General features: G+C 37.5%; 1 protein-coding gene across 1 annotated transcript; it reads right to left on the reverse strand.

The window, feature by feature from the left end:
* On the reverse strand, positions 1 to 25,605 carry tent4b (terminal nucleotidyltransferase 4B). The gene is made up of 12 exons (XM_028014634.1): positions 24,704 to 25,605; positions 9,856 to 9,979; positions 7,259 to 7,305; positions 5,541 to 5,661; positions 5,273 to 5,380; positions 4,907 to 5,035; positions 4,593 to 4,803; positions 4,382 to 4,508; positions 4,137 to 4,240; positions 3,850 to 4,046; positions 3,464 to 3,610; positions 1 to 2,271 (listed from the first exon to the last, which is right to left on the reverse strand). Exons 1-12 carry the CDS (start codon positions 25,264 to 25,266, stop codon positions 2,113 to 2,115), a joined length of 2,037 nt encoding a protein of 678 aa, XP_027870435.1. The 5' UTR covers positions 25,267 to 25,605; the 3' UTR covers positions 1 to 2,112.
* Between the last annotated feature and the right edge of the window lie 8 nt (positions 25,606 to 25,613).

The raw sequence follows: 25,613 nt of genomic DNA on the forward strand, positions 1-25,613 counted from the left end.
TAATGGTAATGTTTTTATTGCATGAATTGTAATAGCTGCAGAAGAACAACCTTTTTTTTTTTTTAGATGAGTTCAGTTGGGTTCAAAGCCTTTCTGAAGTGAAAAGTGAGGTGGTGAGGGGACATTCGGATGGCACATCAAATCTGGTTCACATCTGTCCTGATCTGTCCATCAGAAGCCCTGCTCCGCTTCTATACTGCATTTTAATCACAACTGTAACCCTGGTTGGTGAGGAGGGGTGGAACTGTTTGTCTTTTATCCTTTTAACACAAATTCGAAATGGGCAGTAATGAGACTTGTATGTGCTTTTGCTTGTCTAGGCATGCAAAATAGAAGAGAATAAAAGGTGATGCTTATTGCTGGTTATTTAAATTTAAGGGTCATTTCAGGGTGAGAATAAGAGACTGAGCTGTGCTTTGGTGTGTCACTCCCTCCAAGCAAGTACTCAACTTAAAGGGGGAGTTTGTGTGTGCAGCTGCCCATTCAGTGGGGATATGAGCATTTAAAGAATCAATAACAAAAAGTGATAGGTTAAATAAACTACTCAAATGCAGTATACAAGCCAAAAGTGTATAGATTAAGACTTAGAGCTATACCTCCATCTACAGGTTAATTTTTGTACTGCAGCAACAGAACAGAAGGAATTGACATTTTGTAAAGTGTTTGCAGCCATGACATTTTAGAAATTTGAACAACAAAAATCAACAAACAAAAGGCAAAAAAGCTCCCTTTTTAGTCTAGATAGACCAGCCACAAATTAAAAGAAATTTCTCAATATATGACCTACAAAATGGTCTCTTCAATTATCAAAAGAAACTTGGTCACTCAACAATCAGTGAAATAAAAAAAAGTCTAGCAGAAACAATAAAAGGTGATATTTTACTGTACCTGAATGCTTGTTCCTACCCCACCCCACCTTCCCATGACGTATTCTATTTAAAAAATAGGACTTGAAGATATGGGCTCTAATGTTAATACATTTATCCATACTATGTTCATGTAATTAATAAAAAAATAAATACATTTAACGAATACAAACGATTCTGTAATAGGTAGATTACCAAATAAACTGATTATCCCCACCCCCCATAGTTTAACTGTTGACACATTTCAAGTTTAGGATTTTTCATAAAACCATTATCACCACAAATATATATTTAAATCTGCAGTTTTAAAGCCTTTACACTGGTGTGGTAGTGCTACTGAGCTTGATGCGACAGAGCTCCTTTCTGTCATCTGTGGAGATGTAGTCTAAGCTCTGGCTCTCTCAAGGCTAAATATTAACACAGTAGCACAATCAGACAGGGACCAGGAGTAAAAGTGGATGCTGATGATTTCCGTTGGCAATGGGATCCAAACCACCTGTTGGCTTTAGCCAAACAGGAACAGGAATAAGATGTGCATGTTTGTGACTTCAATCAGGAAATCTTGTAAAAACATCGTATGAAACTTGTGTTAACATTTTTTTTTTTTTTTTGCATATGCTTGTTTTTGTACAAATTTTTGTACAATCTGTTTGGACATAACAAAACAGATTAATCCAACAGTGGAATCAACCAACAGAAAAAAATCTCATGCATAAGTTATTTCCCACTCTTACTGATTGATTTGTAAGTGAACAGCTTTAAAAGAAAATCTGTGTATGTTTGTTTTTCAGCATTATATTTTTGTACATTTTGCAATTTCTACTTTTTTTTAAACATTTTTGCACAATAGTTTTGATCCTTTTTTTTTTTCCAGCCGGCAGTTCCAGATGTTGCTCCAGTGAAGTTTCCAGACATCCAACCTGTTCAATCCTCGACAGAAGGAGGCACAAGAGGCTGGCTGTGGGAAGGAATAACTACTTTGTAAAAACTGCTGGAAAGCAGAGTGTCTGTGATTCAGTTCAGCTCCAAGAAATTAAACCTATGGTCAATAACACTTTTTTTCCTATTTCTGCTAGAAAATACCTGCCACCATAAAAATGGGTGACCGATTCTGCAGAAGTTTTCAAACCAACAATTTCCCCCTCTGGCAGCAGAAGTGGGATAGTATAGTCAGTTGCAGAAGGGGATGTGGGGAGGGGAGAAGAGAGATGGTTGTCGGTGACGACACGGATGAGCAGACAAACCCCTATCTGCAAAGATCCTCTTGTGTAGAGTCTCGTATGTTTTTCCTCTTCTTGCTGTTCCCTTGGTGGTGTGGCTTGTTGCTCTGATGACTTCTGGAGCTGAAGGAGGAGTTCTGCTGGCCGTGGTGGCCGCTCTTGTTGTTGGAACGAGACATCCTGGCCTGGAAAAACCACATAAGACGACAAAGCAACAATCAGATGTTGAAGCAGGACAGGACAGTGGTTTCAAACGCAGTCCGAAAAAGGGTCAAGGATTGAGTCTGTCCTGACCTACAAGGACAACCTGTTAATGGTGGGAGTTTGTCTTTAGCATAACTAAAGACAAACTGTGTGTTCCTGGTTCAACACATCTGAAACAAATGGCTGAATAATATCCTATTTTATCTCCATGCAGTCAAGTTCTTCACTGTCTGGTTAATGACCTGCTTATTTGACTGAGGTGTGTGAAAAATTTGTCTCAGAAACTCAACGGTTAAACCAGAGTTGTATCATAGTCCGGGGACACTAAAGGGCTTCCTGATCAGATACCACTATTTTTTTTTTTTTAAATGTTTTTGATTCAGCTTTCCCCTGTGACTCATTTTGTATTGGGTAAAAATTAGCCAATCAGAAATTGTTGATAGGCAGAATGTGTCTACTCTGGCGTAATCTGCTTCCTTGTTCGAATACCTTCACTCTTAAACTAAATATCAGTAAAAACGCATAAATGTTCTAAGCCAGTCATATACTGATTTATAGTCAACTGGCTCTCAGATTTTTTTTAGCTAACCGTGTGGCAGTTTTCATAGCTGACAGCCAGAAATTGTTAAACTGTGGGAGAACTGGAAATGCCATCAGGGGACAATTTTCCCATTCACAAGATGAGTAAATCCTAAAAATGTTCAAAAGACATTGAGATGCTTAGATAACTAGCTACAGCTACAAAGAATGGTAGACACAGAAAGCAACAATCACATCACTGTAGATGTGGATAGATCATTAACAGATTCATCCATATCAATATGGATTGGGTTTTACCTGAGCATCTAAGGTAAGTAAAAAGTCCATTTGTGTTTGTTTTTGTAGCTGCTGAACTATAGAAACGTAGTCTCACTGCTAAGCCAACTGCTTAAGATACCTTAAGACAAAAATAATCAGTGGAAGGACATACCTCAGGGCATACCTAAAGACACAGTTTCATTCCACTAACTCACTCGCTAAATCAGTGTCTTAAATAATTTTCCAAATGGTCAAAAATAAGAACTCTAAAAAAATCACTGATATTCAAGGAAAAAACTTAAACAAAGCCTGGAGAAATATGGAACTATTCCTCTTGACCCCTTTATAATAACAGAAAACTGAGACTAAGCATACCTTTCCTCCTTTGTTGCTTGCAGGTGGAGTGCTGGTAGAGTGATTCTGTATGCGGTGATTACTGACCACCGTAGATTTTTCTCTGTGTGTGCTAGCGTTTCGGACAGGCTGTTGTTTGACTGTCTTGCATGGAGTACCATCCGAATCCTAAAGGAAACCACCAACAACACAAATCTACATGAAGCATTTCCTTCTTAGTGACCTCTTTTGCTTTGTTTTTTTGTCACAGTCTTTCAGATCAATGATTTTATATTGGCCCATTTCATCTGGACAGCTTTTGCCTCTAATAAATTAAATCATCATTTGAAATCTGCATTTTATATTTAATCAAGTTATTTTTGCTCATTCTTTTGATTATATGATATTTAAGTGTGATGGAAACTGACCGCATCGCTGGAGGATGTGGAAGACGGCGACAGCGGGGACGAGGAAGGAGACGAGCCCAGAGACGGGAGTGGAGAAGAAGTGTTGGAAGAGGACTTGCTGTGAGGAGCAGAAGGAAGAACCACAACATCTTCGTCGTCTGGGAAGTTGTTGTTGCACTCGTCAAGCTGTTTGGACTCAAGTAATTTGACGTCGTTTCCTATAGAAAACGAGAGGGACATGTTGTAGCTGCAGCTTGTATCAATGGAGTGATATAATCTTTGTTGCGACAAGTACAACTAATACATACTGTTGAGAGAGCGATCATTCTGAGACTGGCTGTCCCAGTTCTTTCGGATCCATTCTCTGTACTCATCCACTTCCTGAGTCACTCGGATTATCCGACCAAGTATACTGAGGTTAGGAACAGTGAGAAAAACAGTTAATTTCCAAATATAGACTCTTTAAATTAGGACTGCTAAGGGAAACAGCTTCTAAGAATACTTAGGAGTATTCTGTAATGCATGAGTAGTACGTTTGTTGTTAGCACCTTACCTCTCATTCTCATTGTTGGGGTAGTACTTGGCAATGGGTGACACAGCATGGCTGAGGACAACATAGGCATAATCAAACGCCTGCTTCACCTGCATGGCACCATATGAGCTCCGGCCAACATCATTGTCTATTGATAACAAGATGGAGACAACATGTCAATTAGGTAATTCCAACACCCTTCCGTTTCTGTTGTGTTGTTTTCTGTTCCTACCTGGCTGCAGAGGATCCTCAATGTAAAGCATAGAGGGCCTGTATCCATCCATCATGTTTTTCTGAACCTCATCTTTGGCAACATAGCAACCACCGTCTGTTATCCTGATGCCTGTCTTCAGGTAGTTGAAGTTGCGACCGTAGAGCTCAAAGAATTCAATTAGCAGAACACCAATGTTTATGTTGGGGCTAGAAACGTCCCTGTTATGAAGCTGGGGAAAAAGTAAAAGCAGATGAATAGGTGAATATTCAAATAAGAGTAAAGAGAGGATTAGGAACGTGGGAAATGAAAATCCCTAGATTTGCAAAACAAACCTGCAGGAAGCTAACAGCCATGAGGAAGAGACTGTAGGAACCAATTCCACCAGTGAAAACCTCATTGAGGTCTCTTTGAAGTAGAAACTGCTTCAGCACAAGGACTAGGTAAGGCAGGACAGGATATTTCTGCAAATGACAGAATAGACAAAGAAACCAAAAGACAGAATCATTTTAAAACTCCTACTATGTCTCCTGTGATAAAAGTGATAAAAATCCTGCCAACTTTTGATCACAGGTGATTCACCTGTGATTCACTCATGCAACTTTTGATCACTTGATCAACTTTTGATCACTTGTGATCAAAAGTTGCATGAGTGAATCCAGGAGCCGCGATACAGCTGAGCAAAGCGCCGCAGATTTTACCTCCTTAAATTCCTTGATGAGCCGAGCAGCTTTAACACCTCCATTCACGTTGAAACTGATGTCCACTTTGACTTCAGTAAAGGAATCAGTAAGTTTGATGATGGGAACCTAAAAAAACAGACAAACAATAACTCACGATGAAAGACAGTGGAAAAATGTTTACGTTAGATCTAGATTACACACCAGATTTTTTGTCAGAAAAAGTATCATGCAAACTACAAGATCACACTGTTTTGTTTTTTCTTTTTTTGGAGGCCTGAAATGTTACCGTCGCTTTATCCAAAACTTTGATGGAGTTCTCATCTGCAACATTGTTTTTTCGCAGTTCATCCTCCAGAGTCCACAGAGGCAGTGTGTCCCACTTCCCAAAAACCACCAGATCAATATCACTATAGGAAAGAAAGAGTAAAGCTTATATTTAGTTTAACAAACAGAAGATATAAAAAGATCATAAAGTAGTCTTGTATTATACTACAGATGCACTGATCATAACACTGATTTATGCTTTGTTTATGAGGTCTATCTTGCTTATTCAAACTTCAAGTGAGTCTGATTTTTTATTTTAAGGAATGAAAAATACACTAAATGATCTCCGATAGAGGGAAATCCAACAGTAAACAAAGGAATCATAAGATTAATCCATTTAAGCCTTATCTATTTTGCCATTTAAAAAGCACTTTAAAATACTGTACATGCAGCTAGTTAATGAGTGTACAGACTGGAAACAGTGGGAGAATTTAGTTATGTATTTAATGAACCTGCAGTTCACCGATCAGAGCCAAATATGGGGAAAGCACTTTCTATGTTTGATTATGATCTCTCACTGATGAAATGGTCCGGAAACTCTAAAAAAAATACATAAACTGAGAACCCTCTCTGCTATGAAGAAAAAGGTAATAAAAAAAAAAAAGAAAAAAAAAGTCTTGTAAAAAAAATAAAACTCATTATACAATGTTGTACCTTTTAATAGATTTAACAAGTATACATTATCCTCAATTTACTTCTGCCTGACACTTTAAATATCTCCTGCGAACTACAGAACTACAGTTACGAGTGAAGGTTTGGTTCCCCCTTGTGGAGAAAATGTGCAACTTTCTTCTGTAGCTACTAGTGAAATCTGTCAGCATCTGCAAAATTAAAAGCAAAACTGTTTGTGAAAGCTGCCAGGATAAATAAGAGCCAAACAGATAAACAGATATGTTGTAATAAAGTAATAAATGATCTGTATTTTGATACCATTAAATAACTGTATAAAATATTTGCAATAGAACAAAATTGCTTAATCCAGTAACCTGCCACAGATCCAGATTCCACATAAATAACTGTGGATGAAGGGCGGAGCAATTATCGTCTTCTAGTAGACTCTTACCAGCAGAGGCCACTCTAGGAATATTTTTTTAAATCAGAAACGGTAGCACATGCAGGACAGATAGATAGATAATGGCAGTAGGAAATTCTAGCATATTTTTGACAAGTTATTCTAGGTAAGTATTAAATAAATATTTTTAAACTAAACCTATGTGTTCATTTGACGTGTTCAATCATCAGAATATTCACTAACCTTTGGGCAAATGCCCTAACACTCAGCTTTCCCCCTGCTTGCAGAAATGCAAGACATTTGATGAATGCATGTGTCTTTAGAGATATATCAGTCTGTGATCAAGTCAGGAGCAGCTGATTTAACCACATTTTGCTCAGTAAATGGAAAAAAAGAGGAAGGCCACGGAACTGATGCAGACGTAAAGCAATGAATGAGAAAAAAATTAGATGCATTCTGTGAACGATCTTTCCGCTTTTAAAGTTCAACTAAAAATACGCCGCAGATATCAACTTCAGCTCACATTCTCATTATAACCTCTAACCCTGTTTGTTACTACAGAAGTTAATTCTTTGAGATGCAAAACTGATTTGGTTAAAAGTCAACGACAAGTCTCAGCTTTGGAAGGGTCTGAGAGAAGAATTTGCATAAATTTGACTCTAGCTTACCTTGTTGGCAGGTAAAGGCCAGTGCTGAAACTCCCAAACACTTGGACCTAAAGAAAAAAAAAAGAAAAAATTGCTTTCTATGTAGGCAATATTTGGTTTTAATAAGGACAGTATCATTTCACATAAAATACTGTTCGATATATTGTATTTTTCTAAATTTTCTGTTAGGTCTTTCTAATAAGCTAAGATATGAGCAAACTAAAGTTTGCTCCTGTCTACCAAAACCTGATTTTGAAATGGTATAAAAACAGCAGAGAGAAAAAGGGAAATAAAGATTTAAGAAATATTTAATGTAAAAATATACAGCAGAATCTGTTTTGTGTCTTTTTTTCTTATGATAACCAAAATTATCAGGATGTTTTACCACAAAAAAAATCCACTAATCTCTTAATGTGCAAGCTACTGGGAGGACAAAAATATTCTTGTTTCCTTTGAAACACCCATGTCACAGTGCACAAATAGACCTAAGCCTTGACCCTACTCCCCTAAACCTCTTCTCCACCTCACCACATACTAGCACACGCTAGTAAACAGCTCAGTCACATGTAAAGACCCTTAGCTGATTGTGAATGAAACCGAGTCCAGCAGACTTCCATGAACTGTGACGTAACTGCGCATGGTGACAAAGGTTAGCAGTGTTGTGTCTCGTCTCTAACCGACAGTCATTCAGTACCAGGTCTAGGGCAACCTTGTTCAACCCAGCTGTAATGCATCATAGCGTAGTGAACACAACAACTCAGATATCATCTTTCACCAACAACAACTGCTTTCATATTTTGCCACATCCATCCAGTTTTAGGTAAGAAGAGGTTTACATAATCCATATTTAATCCAAGAATGTAGTAGAAAAAAAAGTCTATATGGCTTACACTATTCCCCATTTTTGATTCCAGAACTTCTGCCTGACTACAAAAATGCTAATAAACATGTTGAAATTCAGTTGGAATGGAAGTTTGTTTGCGCTGTATGATTTTTGCTTTCCGTTTCTGTCATATGACCAGGTTACGAATTCAAACAATGGACATCTAACAAGACTACAGAACCAGCTGCCTTCCTGTCTCAGTGACCTTTTGGTTTGAACAATAAGTTGTTGTGCTGAGATCTCCCCATCAGACAAGTCAAGAAATGGGAATGTGGAAACAGATCACCTGAAATCATTAAGCTGGTCCTGTGAGTGAGCCAGCAGACATTTCTGGGCAGGTTCTGGTTTGTGAAGCCACTGGTTCTGAAACTTTGAATTTCTTATTTTTATCTCTCCTCTCAAATTAGCCCTTAAAAGTAAATTTTCCTAAACTCCAAAACTTTTTAACAAAAATTCTACTTTAATTAATCAGCTTAGAATATATTTCAAATGTTCAATTTCTTGTTTTAGAATTTCCCCTCTCAGTCACAATACAATGGCACAGTTTTTGTTCTCTTCATGATGCCTTTTTTTTTTTTTTTTTTTTTTTTGCAACTTGCACTCTAGAACAACCTGTAGTCCGGAAACTACAGTAATCCTTCAGGCAAATTTATCATATCAATTATTATTCATTGTGATAAAATTTCTTATAAGAACTTGATTTATTGTTATCACAATAAATTCCAATTAATGATCTTTTAATTATAAAAAAAACTAAAACAGTTTGTATAGTCTGCATTGTTAATTTTGCAATGTTTCTCCATTGTTTGTTCACTGAAAGAGTATTGATAAATACAAATAAATTTTTTAATGCAGTAAATGTGCGCATTTTAGTGACACAAATCACTTCCTTTGTGACTGGTGTCCTAAATCAACTTATTACAAGCAGGTGTTTTTAGTAGCACTATTTGTGCTTGTGGGGCTTTGAATGCTGTGTCACGCAGTCACAACCATACTGTTACCTAAAGAAATAATCAATAATCTTATCACTTTTATTGTTATCACAATAGTACCACAAAATATCCTGATATAACTTTAAGCCCATATTGCTACCCCTAATTTGCATTAGTAGAGCTAACATATCTTATCATTGCTATACCACACTCAGCAGTTTATGATGTCAGTTTGCAAAGTGAATAGCAGACATGTATGTAAACAAGTTCATTCTTTAACTGCCAGTGTCTTCATGGACTAATTGGATAACGTGTTAGCGTTTTCAGGTTGACAGTTAAGAGTTAAGCAAGCACTGTGAAAACTGGACAGTCACATTTGCCGCTGCTGCCAGTGATGAGAAATCGACACAGACACAAAGCTGTCCAAGACTGGAAGAGTACTGCACTTCCTATTTTAGGCCCAGAGCAGACACACTTAGAAACCTGCTGCTCTATCAGCAAGATCAAAGTCAGTAAATGCAATAATGCCTGAGGTGGTACTGATAGCTTGAGCCAAACAGAACTGTGGCGCAGAGAGATAAAGAGTCAGAGGACATTTGTTGCTAGTGGCCTGATAGCACATTCAACCTGACAGCACTGTAGGCTGTTGTAATTGAGAGTTGTGTTGTCAACTTGTGCAGCCTGGGCAATGTACTTAACTGTATCAGCGCTAATAAGTTACCAATGGTTCAAACTGCTCACTTTATTCCTTTGCTACAAGCAGGTGAGGGCAATTGCAGCATTAAAAAAAGGGGGAGGTTTACCTCAGCACTGGGCCAAAGGTTCTTGATGACTCCCTTTATTCTGTCCACAACCTCTAATCTCATCTTTTCCTCCTCTGGACGTGGGGAAATGTACTCGTAGAAATCCTTGATTTCCTCGTGCAAGCTGCAAAACACACAGAGGAAAAGGAAGCACACTTTAGTGACAGAAGTGAAGGCAGGTGAAAACAGACACACATTAGAGGAACAGTCATGTGTTCACAGTTCGAAACACAAAACGGGAACTTTAAATGTTTGGCAATAACAGATGCAGCACCGCTCAAAATGAGACACTGATTTAAGCTGATGCAACTGGAGCTGCCTTCCTGTGTTTCACAGAAATTGTGCTCTCCTCTTCCGAGCCCCTCACAGAGAGTGGGTGCTAAGAGTCAGACACTGAGTGATCCTGACAAAGTCAAGTTAATTGCTGATGTTAACAGTAATAATTTGTCAACTTAAGCATTTGTAGTATACAGTATTTGAGTTTATTTTCTTAATTTTAAACCAAAGTTACAACTGTTTTCATCAAACTTCTGTGTCAAATCGCATAGTGTTCTGCCGACACCATGCAGCGGTACAGTGGGTGCCTGCCAGTATTGCTACTTTGTATGTAAATAGGCTTTGGATGTACTGTAAGGATTTGTTAAATCAGCACAGTAACACAAGCACAATGCATGATGGACATCCGAAGAGACAACGCAGGACTGAAATCTGGAGTATTTTTGTCCATTTCCAATTCAAGTTCATCATATTTGGCATTCTGAAGACTTTGGACTTTTAATTTTCAAACTGGTTTATAATAACTGGGACCATTTTATTTCTTCATGGGGACAATAAGTAAATATAATTAAATTTCACAAGTAAAAGAAAATATAAAATAAATTTCCCTTTCTGGAAAAGTTTTTCTTCCAAACAGAGAAAAATCAAAACAAACAAGTTGTTTGTTTTACTTAAGTTAAAGAAAACCCCTAATATGAAAAAAACTAAAGTGCCTCTATGATATATTTAAAAAATGTAAAAAGATTTATGAACATCCATAAAACCAGTTCACTTATTTCCTAGAAAAATAGCTTTTCCAACAAATACTTGTTTAGATTAGCTTCACTGACTGACTAAGAAGTTAATATTACAGAAAATAAGAATGCTTTTGTACCAGACAGCGGCTCTCCTTAGGGAACGGGAAACAAAGACTTCTCTTGTACAAAGACATTTGTGCAATTCTGAAAAAAGAACCAGGCTAAACCAAAACAAAAAAGGACCCATACTGTGTCCTCATGTAATGTCAACAAGAATCTGGACTCGAGAGACGCTCGCAACAGAAGGGTTCCACATTTGTCCTTGGGACGGGTCGCTGTGCCCACATGCGCTGACCTTTTCACTGAGCAGTTTTGGCTACATGCTCATGAATGCAGGGGCAAGCCTGTGTGGGCGGTCAAACAAGAACACAAAAACAGCCATAAGGACTAAAAAACAGGCTCGTTACGCCTTCTAAATATGCCAGACATGTCGGTGGTGTGAGTGAAATAAGGACACAGAAGCGATGTATATCACAGAGTTGGACATGTCAAAAACCTATAAAGCTATAAACACAGATTGTTTGGATTATAACCCTAAGAGCACTGTGCATTTTGCTCCCTAGGAGTTTTCTCACAGGCTTTTTCTGTTCCTATAGTTAGCTAAATAGAAATTAAGTGAAAAATTTTGGTGGAAAAATTCATAAGACTTCAAACTACTACACAACTATGAAGTAATACAACAGCAAAATTAAACAGGCTTCTAGTTAAAACTGACAAGCATTGATAACCATGAGTGTGTTGCTTTTATAGATGTTTGCCTTGCTATCATTAGAGGCCAGAGAGTTTTACAGCCTGCACAAAGTTAAAGAGACTCAGATAAATAAATCAGATACTTAATTTGTCATTCAGCACTTTGCCTTTACCTCTCAATCTTTCCAGGTAATGTGCAACAAACAAGTGAACTCAATGACGAGTCGACTCATATTAACATTACACATGCATGATTTAGCTTACGAGGCCTGGAGCAATGCACAAGTTAGAACATTTGAGAACAACACTCTCCAACTTACTCTAAAAATGTAATAAAAACAAAAACAAAACAGCAAAGTTTAAGTAAGTGAGTTTTTATTCAGTATGGAACATGAAAAACAGTTTTGATTTTAATTTAAAAGAAAACTGAATTATATGTGTTAACTTTGTCTACAAGATTTAGTCATCAGATAGATGGCCTGTTTTTATGTTTAATATTTGGCTCAAAGGATGCAAAAATGACCTGCCAGGCTTTTAGGTTTACCAAACATAAGTTAAAGTATCATATGAAACCATTTCAAAATATGACCACATATCAACGGTTACAGAGATAATTTATTGTTTTTGTCATGGAACAGTCCCATCATGTTGCTTCTGGCTCCAACAAAACTTTTAGCTTTAAAGATGCTTCTTTCCTCAATGAACACTGCAGACTCTAACCCCCATTATACACACACACACGTACACCCACGCGCGCGCACATACACACACAGTGGTTTCATTTCAGAGTAAAAGAAACCTAGCAACTGAAATCTACATTGCAAAAGTATTTGCTCTTAGAAGTTGGGTGATTATTTTTTTGCCTTTACAACATCTGCAAGTTTAATGTGCTGCATTTGAGCTAGAATATTTAGATGTTATATAGATTCACTGGCCACTTTATTAGGTACACTTGATCAGATACATGAAGGGCCAGTCACATGGCAGCATCTCAATGCGTTCAGGCATCCAGACAACTTGGCGATGTTTGCGCTCTGCAGCAACCACCTGATGCCACCACGTTAACTTGCACCAATATCTGAGGATGAGTTGCCAATGTTTGAAAATGCAGTAAAATCAAATATGAAAATCTACATTTTAAAAGTATAAGGCAGAGCTATAAAACATTAAAAAAAACTTTATATGCAACATCAAACAGGTTAACACCTGATTTTACTAAGTCGCTACTGCCAAGCTGTCAACCTTTCATCTTAAGTGGGAGCGTCAGGGTGTGACTACAATCCCTGATGTTAAAAATGTGACATGTTTTTATTATACAACAATTATGCAGCAACAGGTTCTTCTTATCATTATTACTTGTTAACAGAGGGCTGCACTCTGTCTGAGCTCCAAGCAGCTCCGAATAAAGCTGGGAGACTCGCACTGACCTGCCTGTTCATTGTGATTCAGAGCAGAGGGAAAGCGCATGCCAACTTCTCATGGCTCACAAGCAATCTGCTTGGTTAGTTCCAAACAGGCAAAATATCTGCAGACCAATCAAATACTCATTTTACCATTCTGTGAGCAATGAACATGAATCTACCTAGTTTTACAAATAACCAGAGAAAACTTTTAATGCATCTTAAATAAAAATTGTAATGTAAACAATTTTAAAATATAAAAACTATGTGTTTTTTGTTGTTTAAACTCAGAGGATTTGTGTGTATTATTTAAAATGTTTTGTTTGGACCACAGACAGTCTAAGGGAGGAAGGGAGGGAGTTCCACAATCAGTAGGTTTCATTTCACAGGAAACAGGCAACGACAGCTCCCTTGTCCTCATGTAATAGGAGCAACCCATGCTCCACCTTTACGGATCACATTACATCGTAGCTGTGAAGCCTGCCTTCAGAGCACATTGGCACTGTTTATCTGTTAATCCCATACTGCTGTAGTAAAGTTATGTAATCTTCAGTAAGAGCCGTTTAAAACCTTACAGAAGCAGAAGGAAAACATTTTCACTGCACATCTATTACAACACTGCACTTCAGACAATCTCCTCATGATTTTAAAAAATGAATAAAAACGATCTTATGGTGTGGTATTCTATATGCAGATTAAAAAGAAAGGAATCTAAGATGTTCAATTTAAAGTAATAAGATCTCATATGGAATCCTCAAACCTTGCAAACTTAGAACAATAAAAAAAATTATTGTACTTTTCAGTCATCTTACACATTCACTACTTGAAGGCAAAACATCTAGGAGGCAATGTACTGAACTGTTATATTGTGATAGATACATGATCAATATGAACAGATAATCTGTCTGATGGGATATTCAATTTCATGGAACTCTGATCCAGAACCCCATAGCATTCTAGGGGATGTAGCCAGAGGAAATACTTTAGCCACTCAACCTCTCACTGCCAGCTAGATAGCAAGATAAGTGGCATCAACTAACTCAGTATTTGGTTACCTAGCAACAACCTGTTAAGTCACTTGCACAGCAGGAGTTACAGGTTTTGCCACTGTGCCTCATAACAGCTTAAAAATAAACAACACATGGAGTGAAAACTGTGGACAAAACAGGAAAGATAACATCTCTAGTTTGAAAGTATTTCAGATATTTCAAACCAAAAAAAAAGTCAATAATTATATTGATATAAATGCTTACATCGTGTTAAGTTTTTCAACTACACTGTCTGGCCCTAGTTAATGTGTACTTTAGAAGAAGCTTAACACAATTCTCCGAGCCACACCTTTAGACAATAATAGTGTAGCTTCTTCTGTAATCATAGAGCAAAGAACAAACATGCAGCATCATTTTTGATGTTCACGTTAACCTGATTATGTTTTGAGCAGGAAGGTAGCATGCTACGAGTTCTCCATAGTCTTAAAACACAACAGTAGTTCCCATCATTGTGAAGTATGTCTCATGATGCGCAATCCTGACAGTTCTGAAGTAAAAAGGAAGTCTTATCTTGGTGATGGTTGGCTGATAAAAGCAGCCTGGCAGGCTGGCCGACAACACTTGGTTGGTAAGGCGTCGAAGGAGCATTTGTTTGGCAACATGCTGGGTACTCAGAAAAGAGATGTTTCCAGAGATATGAATAATGTGTATGCTCTGTGAGAATACAGACTGGGTAAACATTACTATGCATCTGCTTCAGAGGTTCCTGCTAGAGCTAAACTAAAAGCTCTTTCATCATTTAGTTCCAATTTTCTTAAAAATCTAAAATACTTAAACAGATCAAACTGCTACAAGGTAATTCTACACTGAATGTTAAGTCTTTTAAACATTGGTGAATTCACAGAAAAGGGGATCTTTACCATGCTTTCTTGGCATCTGAGCCACCTTAAATGTAGACAAGTATTAGTCAAACATGGACTGGAAAATCCTGTACAGATTACAGAATCATTGAAACAGTTGTGTCTCTAGGGAGACTTCCAAGTCTTTCCCAGTAATATTGTTAAAAATGTGCCTCTTTTTAGCTGTTGTGTACCCAATCTTTTGTAACTCCTAGTTTTGTGAGCTAGTTTTAAAAAATTAAACATGTCTTATATATGGATGGATTTAATCTCAAGTCTTCCTTTTAGATGGTTTCCTTAAAATTACTCTGATTTGATAGCCTTCTACAAACTAACTAGCTAATTTATGCCTTAAAATGGTGCTAGAAAACCCAAATCATCTCTTTTTGCTTAGTGGTTTCTAATCGAAACAAACTATCACATCTACTCTTGGTTTAAAGTGTATGAATAACCCTGCAATCTAGTCCTTTGAACAGTAAAACAGCACATACTGATAACAGGTCACTAAAACTAATACACAACTGAGATGTTCACCAATACATTTCATTCTGAAATAGCTGGAATTAGATAGCCTGATCTGGTTAGTTTTATTTCTATAAATAAATTAAGCTAAACTACAAGCAGGTTGTTTCTTGACCAGAGACAAATGACAGCCTGTTTGGCACTCAATAGCGTTAAGATTTAAAATCTAACCACAAATCATGAATGGTGGACACTTGATGAACAATCCTGTGCAAAAAAAACAAAACAAGTTAGCAGGACCTTCAACATTCCTGCTTTGCTTCTGTATGAAAACTGTGCAACACCTTGTCTGGAAGGCTAGATTAGTTCTTTGAATCGTTCAAAGGCGTCAGAAAGGCCGGGTAAAATTTGAGGTAAATGAAGTAAGAAAGAATGAAGAAAAGCTGGCTCAAACTTTGAAAATACAAATAAGCTAAAGGCCAAACATATAACAGGTTGGGCAGTGCTGAAAAGCCTCAGAAATGTGAGCCATTTGTTAAGTAGAAATGGACTCATGATCAGCTAATGTTCTTAAAATCCTTAGGCACTCTATATCCATTTTCTCTAGCATCACTTGTCAATTTAAAATGCATTATATACACTAAGAAGTTATACTTATATACAAAGAAACACCTAATAAATATGACTGCTCTAGCTGTAGTTACCCAAGTTGCAATTTACTCAAACTAGTATTAAAAAATTAGGTGTTGGCGCCTAGAAAGTGTACTGACATCATGACCCTATTTTCACAAAGGCTTACATTTTTAGGCATTGCCAAACTCTACAACAAAGCTGTTATGTGACACTGCTGTACCTATTGAACCTCCAACACACCACAGCAGCTTTGAACTGCCAGGGTTGCCATGCATTAAATACTGGTTCACAAAATGAGGACAACCCCAAACAAAAGCAGTACCGTACAGATGACACATCCATTAATTTTTTATCAATCAACGATCAGGGATGCCAACTGTTGGATCAAAGAGCCGAACAGCTCTGATTACACAGAAGAACACATGTTGATGAATGTTGGTGACAGAGGTTTGTGTTGTGAGCGGAGCAGCAGGCTAATCTTAGTCTTGAAATGAACCAACAAATAACAGGCTGACAGAAAAGCACTAGCAAAACATTTCACATTAAGCTGAAACGGTTTCAGCATCTTCCTGAAAGTTAAATCCACACAGAGGGTTAGGAATGACCCGCTAAACTTCTGACTGAAGACGCCCAAGTTACCAATTGAGGCTCAGAAACTCCACAGTGAAACAATGAAGGCAAACCTGATGGCAACTTTTTCAGTTCTGCTTTTAGAGCCAAACTGGGAAATGTTTTCCCAAGCCCAGCCTTGTTAAATATACAGTCTCCTTAAAGTACTGGAAGTAGATAAGGGAACATAAATATTTTGATTGTAATTTCCTGAGCAGAAACAATAATAAAATCAGGAAAAGTATGGACAGATTTAGGACATTTTAAGGCTAGAAAATGAGATGATTCTACATTAAAGTGTTTTATGACTTTTTAATACCTCACAGAAACCCTGAAACAAAGAAAATGAAAGAATCCACCTTTTGGCTTTATTTCAGATATAACAACCTGAAAATATGGCACCTACAGAGTAGTGAATAGTCAGAGCTATATCAATAATTACAATAAATGGCTTCTTGGATGCAATATTTGGAATACTCCAATATTTCAGGTGCCATGCATTTGATCTCTGCCTGCTAGGGCTGCAACTGACGATTATTTTGGCCATCAATTAGTGTATTCATTATTTTTCATTTAAGATTATTTTATTCAAGATTGGAAATGCATACAAAAATGCAAATAATTTAATCACTTTTTTTTAATTAAAATACAATAACAAACATATAGCAGTGTATGCTTGATAATTTATAGCATAGGATGCAGGTAAAAAATACTTCTAACAGCATGTGAAAAGCTCAGCCCTTTCTACTTTTCAATATAAGCTGTGTCCGAATTCAAGGTTTGCATACTTCAAAGAATCGGTCTACATAGCTCGGGTCCTTCCAAGGCCGTGAATAAACTAAAACCGAAAGAGAAATGCTGTTGGTTTGATTCTAAAATGTTCAAACATGTATTGCACATTTCTACCAGGAATAAATATACCGGTAAGCAAATTATTCATTTTCAAATACTCTCCAAATCTAAATTAAGCCATTACAGTCAAATAAAACTAGTATGTTTGAAGGCTTAACTTTAATCAATCAAACCGATTTGCTCAGGAATAAATTAAATACTTTAGTAGACCAAACATCTTACAACTAGATATTATCTGTCTGAATAATATCGATGTTTAACTTCCACTCATTGGGGAAAGCTAGTGGGAGTTTTTATAACAATGTGCCGGGAGTCAGGCGTTCTCCTACAGTATACCGAACCTGGAGCGCCAGGCCAGCTTGCAGCTGGCAAGGGGGAGCTGGAGAGACATGTCCGAAAATGTCAGAGCAGGTAATGTTTTGGTGAACCGAGCAGATATTTCAGACTTGCACACTTACATTCTCGCCTAAAAAAGTTGTACAAAATCACGTGTCATTTAAAGTGTAATATAACAAAATTATTTGCCGCTCTTCACTGCCACTGTCGCTCTGCCCGAACGCCCAGTTTGGACCCACAATGAATTATGGAATATGGTGGGTCGTGAAGGATACACCGGACCCATCCTTCAAATATGGGGAAAAAGAAGGATGCATTTGGAGGCCGCATGTGAAGGAGTCTTCGAATTTGGACAGGCCTTGTCGCCATGCTATGACGTAATCAGCCTACAAATCCGTCTTTCAGACCCTGAATTCGGACAGAGCTGTAGTTAAGGGCTTTTGATTATTTTTGGATTAACCTATTACTAATTGGATAGCAAAAGGTGCTTAAATCAAAAATATTTTATAGAATTTGAACTGGGTGAAGCTAAAACTATGCCACTTGCGGAGTTCTGAATTTGTCCCAGATGCAAAATGTACATTTTTTGTAAAGTTTTGCCTTAATTCCTGCAATTAGTATGTTATTCTCTCAGCAAATGGCATAAGTTTGTATACTCAAATTAATGATTAATTGATTTCAATAATCTATTCATGGTGATTAATATAATTAATTGTTTCAGCACTACTGCCTTTCTACAATATTTTTGGCAAATAAGAGGATTTTTTACATTATGAAAGTTGTGGTGAGAACTCAAGTAAAAATTAGGATAATCTGGGTTAATAATAGTAACTTATGGTTACAGCAATATTCCATGATAAAAATCACACTCATATTTTTTCCTGATGTTGTGCTGCCTTAAAGCCAAATCAACACAATAAAGTGCCAAGCAGAACTTCATAAAGTTTGCAGCATTTTTAAACATGTCTTTATGTTGAATATACTGCAAATATGAGAAGAAAGCAACCAATTTGTTGTAGAGAATGTCTTCACATTGACATCAACAGAACTAAACAACTGCTACCAATTGGCAGAAAATACTGAATCATGGGCATCAAATTCTGGTCAATGATTCACATGGTGTTCCTCATTCGACCAGTTTTGATAAACAGAAACAGTATAAAGCACTGGTAGCTCCTTGCAACAACCAGTTTTTAAAAAGATGTTTTGCAAAGTGACAAAAGTCTGGTTTACAGAATGACTTTCCTCTGGGCAGGAAGACATATTCTTCACTACACACTTGAAGGTAGGGTTATGGGGAGTGGTCTACCTGCGCTGGTTTTAGGGGCCAGATTGATCCGCAGTTCTGATGTTCCAACATTTTCTAAACACCAGACAGCAAGTAAGGAAACACAGGAGGGCCTAACAGATGTTAAATACTGCAGCCGCTGTGTTAAGCAGGTTTTTAATAAAACAGCTTTAAGCAGAGGTGCTACCTGCTGGGTGTCATAAATCTCTAAAAAAGCAACAATAACAAGGCAATAAAACCCTGCTCTGGAGCATTTCATCGCTGAACAATTAACCACACTTTTCATTACATTTGCAGTAACCTTCTCTTGCATCACTCTAAGCCTGTTTGCAAATTTAAAAAGAACTATAAATATTACTTAAAAAAAGTTCATAAATTGGATAAATCAGTGGGACATTTTGTTTCATCTTTACAATCAGACACACTAAATTAGAAAACTGGGATCAGCAAGAAAAAAAAGGGGACATAGCTCTCTCAGGATAGAGATTCGCTGTGTCCATATAAAGAATCTAAACAAAACCCCAATCACTAGTCTAGAAAATTAGGTGGAAGCCCTCCCTTCAAGCTCCAAATGTGATTGGTCAGAAGAGGAAGAGGGAGCGAAGGTTTGTCTCTCGAGAGGGTTGGCTTTGTTCAGAGGAAGTCGAGCTGTGTGGAGCATGCAAACACTGATCCATTGCCATCATGAATCAGGCTGCTTACTTGGACCTTCCCAGTTCCAGAAAGCCTGGCAGAGAGTCAAACACAAATAAGCTAATGCCTTTGCCTCACTAGCAAAGCCACATGGCCAAATATAGAGTACAAACTGTCCTGCTGAAGCGCATTTTAACTTACTCCCATGTCACCCTTTTTGGTTGTTGTAAATAGCAAACTCAGTCATGTATGAATGATATTTGCATTTACTCCCAACCCAAAACGGTTCAACTCCACAGTCTTGTGTTCTCCTTGGGAAAATTCTATATTTATATTTTGTATTAAATACAATGTTCAGATTGAGCTAAAAATAATTGGAAACAGGACATTTTCATTTATGCCTTGTGCCATTTTGTGGCATATGCCAGGTTTGTAGTTCATTTACTAACACCTTGTAGCTAAAATGTAACGTCTGAAGTAGCAAGATTGTCATTTGTCTGTAGCTATTTTCTTCATTCATCTAAAAATGTTTTATCACTGTTCATCCCAACTGTTGAAGTTCTTTCATATCCTTACCAAAAAAATATCACTTCTAACCCAGCAAAGTTTGTTTTTACATTCACATACATACTGTATGTCATCACTAGTTCATTTTAAAATAATGTGGCAATGTCTCAGACTGTGTTGACATCATGATTTGCCTGAGTACTGAAGGCCATCAGTGATGGCTGAGTATGATCCCAGCTGTTAGCTTAAGGTTCTGGTATTAGCAGAGCTTATGAGTAAAGAATGTCCTTATGCAAACAAAGCTCCCATATTACTATAAATGAGAATCAGCCAAAGGCTGAACTCTTCACTCTTGTGTTCTGCTTGCCTCCACATGTTTAACCGTGAGGAAGAGGAGAGAAAAATGTTTATTTCAGCGCCGCACCCATGAAAACATTCTCCACAGTTATAACACTATCGCGTTCTCACTAAAACCAGGAAGATAGAGCACATAACACCAGTTTTAAAGTCCCTCCACTGGCTCTCTGTAGCTCAAAGAATAGACTTTAAAATACTGTTGTTAGTTTATAAATCACTGAACGGCTTAGCACCACAATACATTAAAGATCTGCTGTTGTTGTATCAACCTTCCAGACCTCTCAGGTCTTCTGGTTCTGGCCTGCTCTGCATCCCCAGAACCAGAACCAAACGAGGAGAAGCAGCTTTCAGCATCTATGCACCAAAAATTTGGAACAAACTTCCAGAAAACTGTAAAACAGCTGAAACACTGACTTCTTTTAAATCTCAACTAAAAACCCACCTGTTTAGAATTGTATTTGAAATGTAATCAATTACAAATTTATGGATGGAACTTGACTTAATGCTTTGTTTTGATTATTGATTCTATATTGCATTGTGATTCTGTGTTTGTAATGATGTAAAGCACTTTGAAATGTCTTGCTGCTGAAATGTGCTATACAAATAAAATTTGATTGATTGATTAATTGATAAACAACTAAGTTAATAAACACAGCAAAACGTTATGCTAAAAGTCATCCAGAATGATAAAAGTATATTATAGAAGATCTGTTGCAACAAAAATTAAGCATAAATAAAATTTTCACATTATTAATCACAGACTACAACTTTACATTAAGACTTTCTTTTGTTAAAAGCCACACTTTAAAGTTCCTTGAAGATTTGTTTGATCTAGAGCAATAAGCTTTTATTACTATCCAAGATTTAATAAATATGCAAAGAAGTTGACTGGGCAGCCTTATTAAAATGTTTTTGAAGCAGCAGTAAGTTTGAGAGGTAGGACACACTCTCTAAGCTCAAAAAGAAGTTCCTCAAACCTGAAAGTTTTCACCATTTCAGCAATCCAAGTTCATAGAAAATACATATTTGTATGCATAACTGTTTTATATTTGCATATATAGAAACAATATTTTGTTTTAAATAGGAATGCACTAATATGCAAATTTGGGTCGATTCAATGCTGCTGTTGAATCCGATTTTAATGCTGCTGTTGTGGCAGATATATCCCATAATCCTGTGCTGAATCACAATCACTTGACCAAACAAAAACCACATGATCAGCTCCATCCAAAACAGCTACAAGACGGAAATAAATATCAGCTGGTAACATCAGCCCAGTTTTACTGGTCCATTTACTTAATGGACCGTTACAGATATGTTAAAAAATGACAAACATCGGCTAATGTGGATGTTGAAGGTGATATATTGTCCATCCCTAGGTTTAAAAGAAAAATAGGGTTGCAAGATATTGGAAAATGTTATATTTAGCAAATGTGATATTGCTAAAAACTTGTGATCGCCACAGGTTATAAGAAGTCTACACTTCCATTACTCCCATTCTGTTCTTCTAATGGATCCATTTAATGCTCTTGCTTCTTGGCCACTCTGACCTGTCAGATGCGGGCATCCACCGCATTGAGACTCCATCCAGCAAGCTGAATATCCTATTGGCATTCTAAGTGTAAGCTTACACTTGGGAGTTTATAAGCTAACAGTTTCAATGAGTGATTTGCTGTGTTAATATTGTGCACACTGACATTGTGATATATAGTGAAGCTCTATTTGTGAGCTTAAATCAGTGGTCTGTGGTGCCTCAACCATTGATAACTTAGTTGATAAAGTTCTCCCCTGACCACCTAAAGCAAATATCTAGTAGAGCTAGGAATCTTGTAGCCAGACTGTTTCTAGAGCCATCTACTTCTTGTGTGACTTGTTCTCCTTACATTGTTCACCGACATCTATGTCAGATCACTTTTACACTAATTTCACCCAAAGTGAGGGGATTTCCCCATTCTTCTACTATAAGCAACATATGTATACTGTGATGCATTAAGAGATTTTATGCTGTCATTTTCTCATCTTAATGTGCATTCTAATGCTGTCAATCTCTCAACATGAAAGGCCTAAAGCCATTTCACATTTCTTTACGTTTTGCCTACAAGCACATACTTTATTACATTTCAAAGTGGTCCTTAGTAATAATTCTTCAGTCTTTCTGAAGAACCCCGCCTTCCCTTGCAGATTGGCTTTTTCGTTATTTTGGCTCATCAGACTGATTATTCCTATTTTATTTTATTTTTTGTCTTTTAAAACTCACCTATGAACTATATCAGCATAACAGATATAACCTCAAATGATGATTCAGTGAAGTCTCCATCTCTACAACTTCAAAAAATATATAATTTGTTATACTGCATTTAGTTGTTACTAGCAGTTTGTTACACATATATCATGTATTCCCATGACTAATATTATTGTTACATCAACAAAAATATACAAAAATTAAAATTGAAGAAGCAGTGAGAGCTTAACTACAGACAACTGCAGATTCTATGATTCACGTTGGTAGTAACTAGTTAAAATAACAATACAGATAACACCGGGCCTGGGATCTGTTCCTTTGTTTACTTAAATATAATTCTTCTATTGTTGGCCTAAATCTTATCAAAACTGTTTCAAAAACTCAATCAAATCAGGATTAAATGTGGTGACTTCTAATCATAAAAGTATCTAACGCCTAACCCAACATATGTATACTGTGATGCATTAAGAGTTTTTATGCTGTCATTTTCTCATCTTAATGTGCATTCTAATGCTGTCAATCTCTCAACATGAAAGAGTTATGTTTCTCTCAACAAGAGAAACATAATTAAAGAGTTTTAATTATTCTCTGCTCCTTTGAATGTGACTTGCTCAGATATAAACATGAATTGTTAGCCATGTTACACCATATTTTCTTTACATAATAAGCACTAAGATGTTAGCCTGCAAAGGCTAAAAAAACAGAAAATTCTCTAATGTTTCAAGGTACAAACCAGACTTTTCTGTAAAGTCAATTTACAAATGTAGAAAAAAGTTTACCCACACACACGACAAGAAAGCAAGAAACTGCTGTTTGCAGTTTTTTAAAGTTCTTTACAAGCTAAGAAAAGTGGCAATGCCACTGTACTGGCAAATTGTAAGACTACTGAAGGTAATACAACTGGAATGCCAACAATATTTAATTTTTTGACCAGTGTCAAATATAGACAGAATAAAGTTTGATGGAAATTTTTTTAAAGTATGTAAACAAATTTGTGCCTGCAACATTTTGAACATGATTATTGTCATTGTCAACCTTTGATATCCATGATAGTGTCCATGATGGCTCTGAGGTCATCGGAGTCAAAATTTGGATTAAACATATAAGTCTGAACCCAATAAAACTTGGAAGCAACTTGGATGCATTTGAATCGATGTCTTGGTCCATCAAGTCACTTGTCTTGCCATAGTGTTCACTAATGCCACTGCATTCTTGTGCATCTTGTAATGTTAACCCAATTGCATGTAAATCAGCATAAGAAGTTTCTTTTTTTCAGCAGAGTTTTTTTTAAGTTTTGTATGTTTTACTGTAAAGAAACATACAAAAACTTCAAGCAGTAGTGTATGGTATGTGTACTTTTTGGTGAAAAGTTAACCAACCATGCAATATCTTTAAAGGTTTAATTTTATATGTGGCTTCTTTAAATTTTGAGAAGTGCTGTTTGTCAACTTACCTGAAATACACCATTTATGAGAAGCAAAAGATATAACTTAGTCGAAAGCCAGCATTATTTCTAAGAGCTGCCTCAACTAGTCACTAACTCAACTTCTGTATGTGGGATTTCCCTTTTAAAGAGTGAATTTCACTATCTCTCATAGTTAGTGCAGCTGAAGACATATAGAGGTCTCCTATTTAAACTTCAACAGAAGTCACTTTTCCACCAGCTAAATAAACTAAAGTTGACCTATTAAGTGGCAGTAAGCCAGTGGGGTGGGGTGAGACGAACAGCCTCTCCCCTTGTCCTTTAATCGTAAACATACTACTTTATGCTCCAGCACTGAGCTAACACAATGAAAACTGATTTGTAGAGTTTCACTCTTAGCAGCAGGTGATCACCTGCAACGCAGCCAAATTAAACTTCAACAGACTCACTCTTACCCCACAACTCCTTCAGAGTAGTTCCTGACTTTCCAAGGCGTGCCCGTGTAACCTTCATATCTTTCCGTGTTAGAGCCGCAACCATTGTTCAAGAGACTGGAATTGAATCCGAAAGTGCTAGCTTTATTGTCTCTCTTTCTTTTGTTGGGGTGTCCGTCCGTGAGTCCCCTCCAAAGCACAGCAACCCCGCTGCCCTGCTGCCCCCCTCCACCGACACCGCCCCTGCCCGCGGCTCGGTTGTTGTGGTTGCTGTTGGTGTCCAGTGGTATAAAGTCCCGCTGTTCCGTCATTTCTCCAACCCCCGCAGAGGTAGACATCCCCTGAGTCTTGACGTCTCCACCACCGTTGTGCGAGTCCAGCGTCCCGTTTCTGTAAGTAAGGACGGCTCCCGACACCCCGTTGTTGACGATTGGTTTCAGGCTCGGAGTACTCTGAGATCCCGTGGAGTAGCTGCTATTGACGTGCAAATACCCGAACCCCTGCGTCGTCTCCCAAATCTGCATCCACAGGTTGTTAGCGGGTCCCCGTTGTTCTGGCTGAAACCAGGCGATTCTAGGATCCATCAAACGCCACTGTAGGCAAACCGCCCCCCCACCCCACCACTGAGCAGCGCTCAGCTCGTGTGCAGCTAGCCAGGTCGCTAGCTAACGTTAGCTAGCCTGCTCAGGTTCTCCACTGACCGTTACTTCTAAATTATGGCTAAAAAAAACTACGCGGTTGGGTAATAATGGTATACAGCGAGCGGTCGAACTAATTCATCCGCAGTAACTAAAACGAGAGCGCGAGTCAGGTGATAAAAACAGTATTTGAAGATCAACTTGCTGTTAAAGACGTTAGAAACGTGCGAGGGTTGTCTGTCGAAGAGTCTCTGTGCCTTTCCCCCGATGGCGGAGTCCACACCGCTACTGCG

The sequence above is a fragment of the Xiphophorus couchianus genome, chromosome 4, assembly GCF_001444195.1.
Source record: "Xiphophorus couchianus chromosome 4, X_couchianus-1.0, whole genome shotgun sequence".
Classification (NCBI taxonomy): Eukaryota; Metazoa; Chordata; class Actinopteri; order Cyprinodontiformes; family Poeciliidae; genus Xiphophorus; species Xiphophorus couchianus.

Bases quoted from the DNA above. Each gene is read 5' to 3' on its own strand.
- tent4b (XM_028014634.1), bottom strand. From the start codon at position 25,266: ATGGATCCTAGAATCGCCTGGTTTCAGCCAGAACAACGGGGACCCGCT. The intron at 4,241-4,381 runs GTAAGGTGCTAA...TCCTAACCTCAG, and splicing joins CCCAACAATGAGAATGAGAG to TATACTTGGTCGGATAATCC. The intron at 3,611-3,849 runs GTCAGTTTCCAT...GGTTTCCTTTAG, and splicing joins CCACATCCTCCAGCGATGCG to GATTCGGATGGTACTCCATG.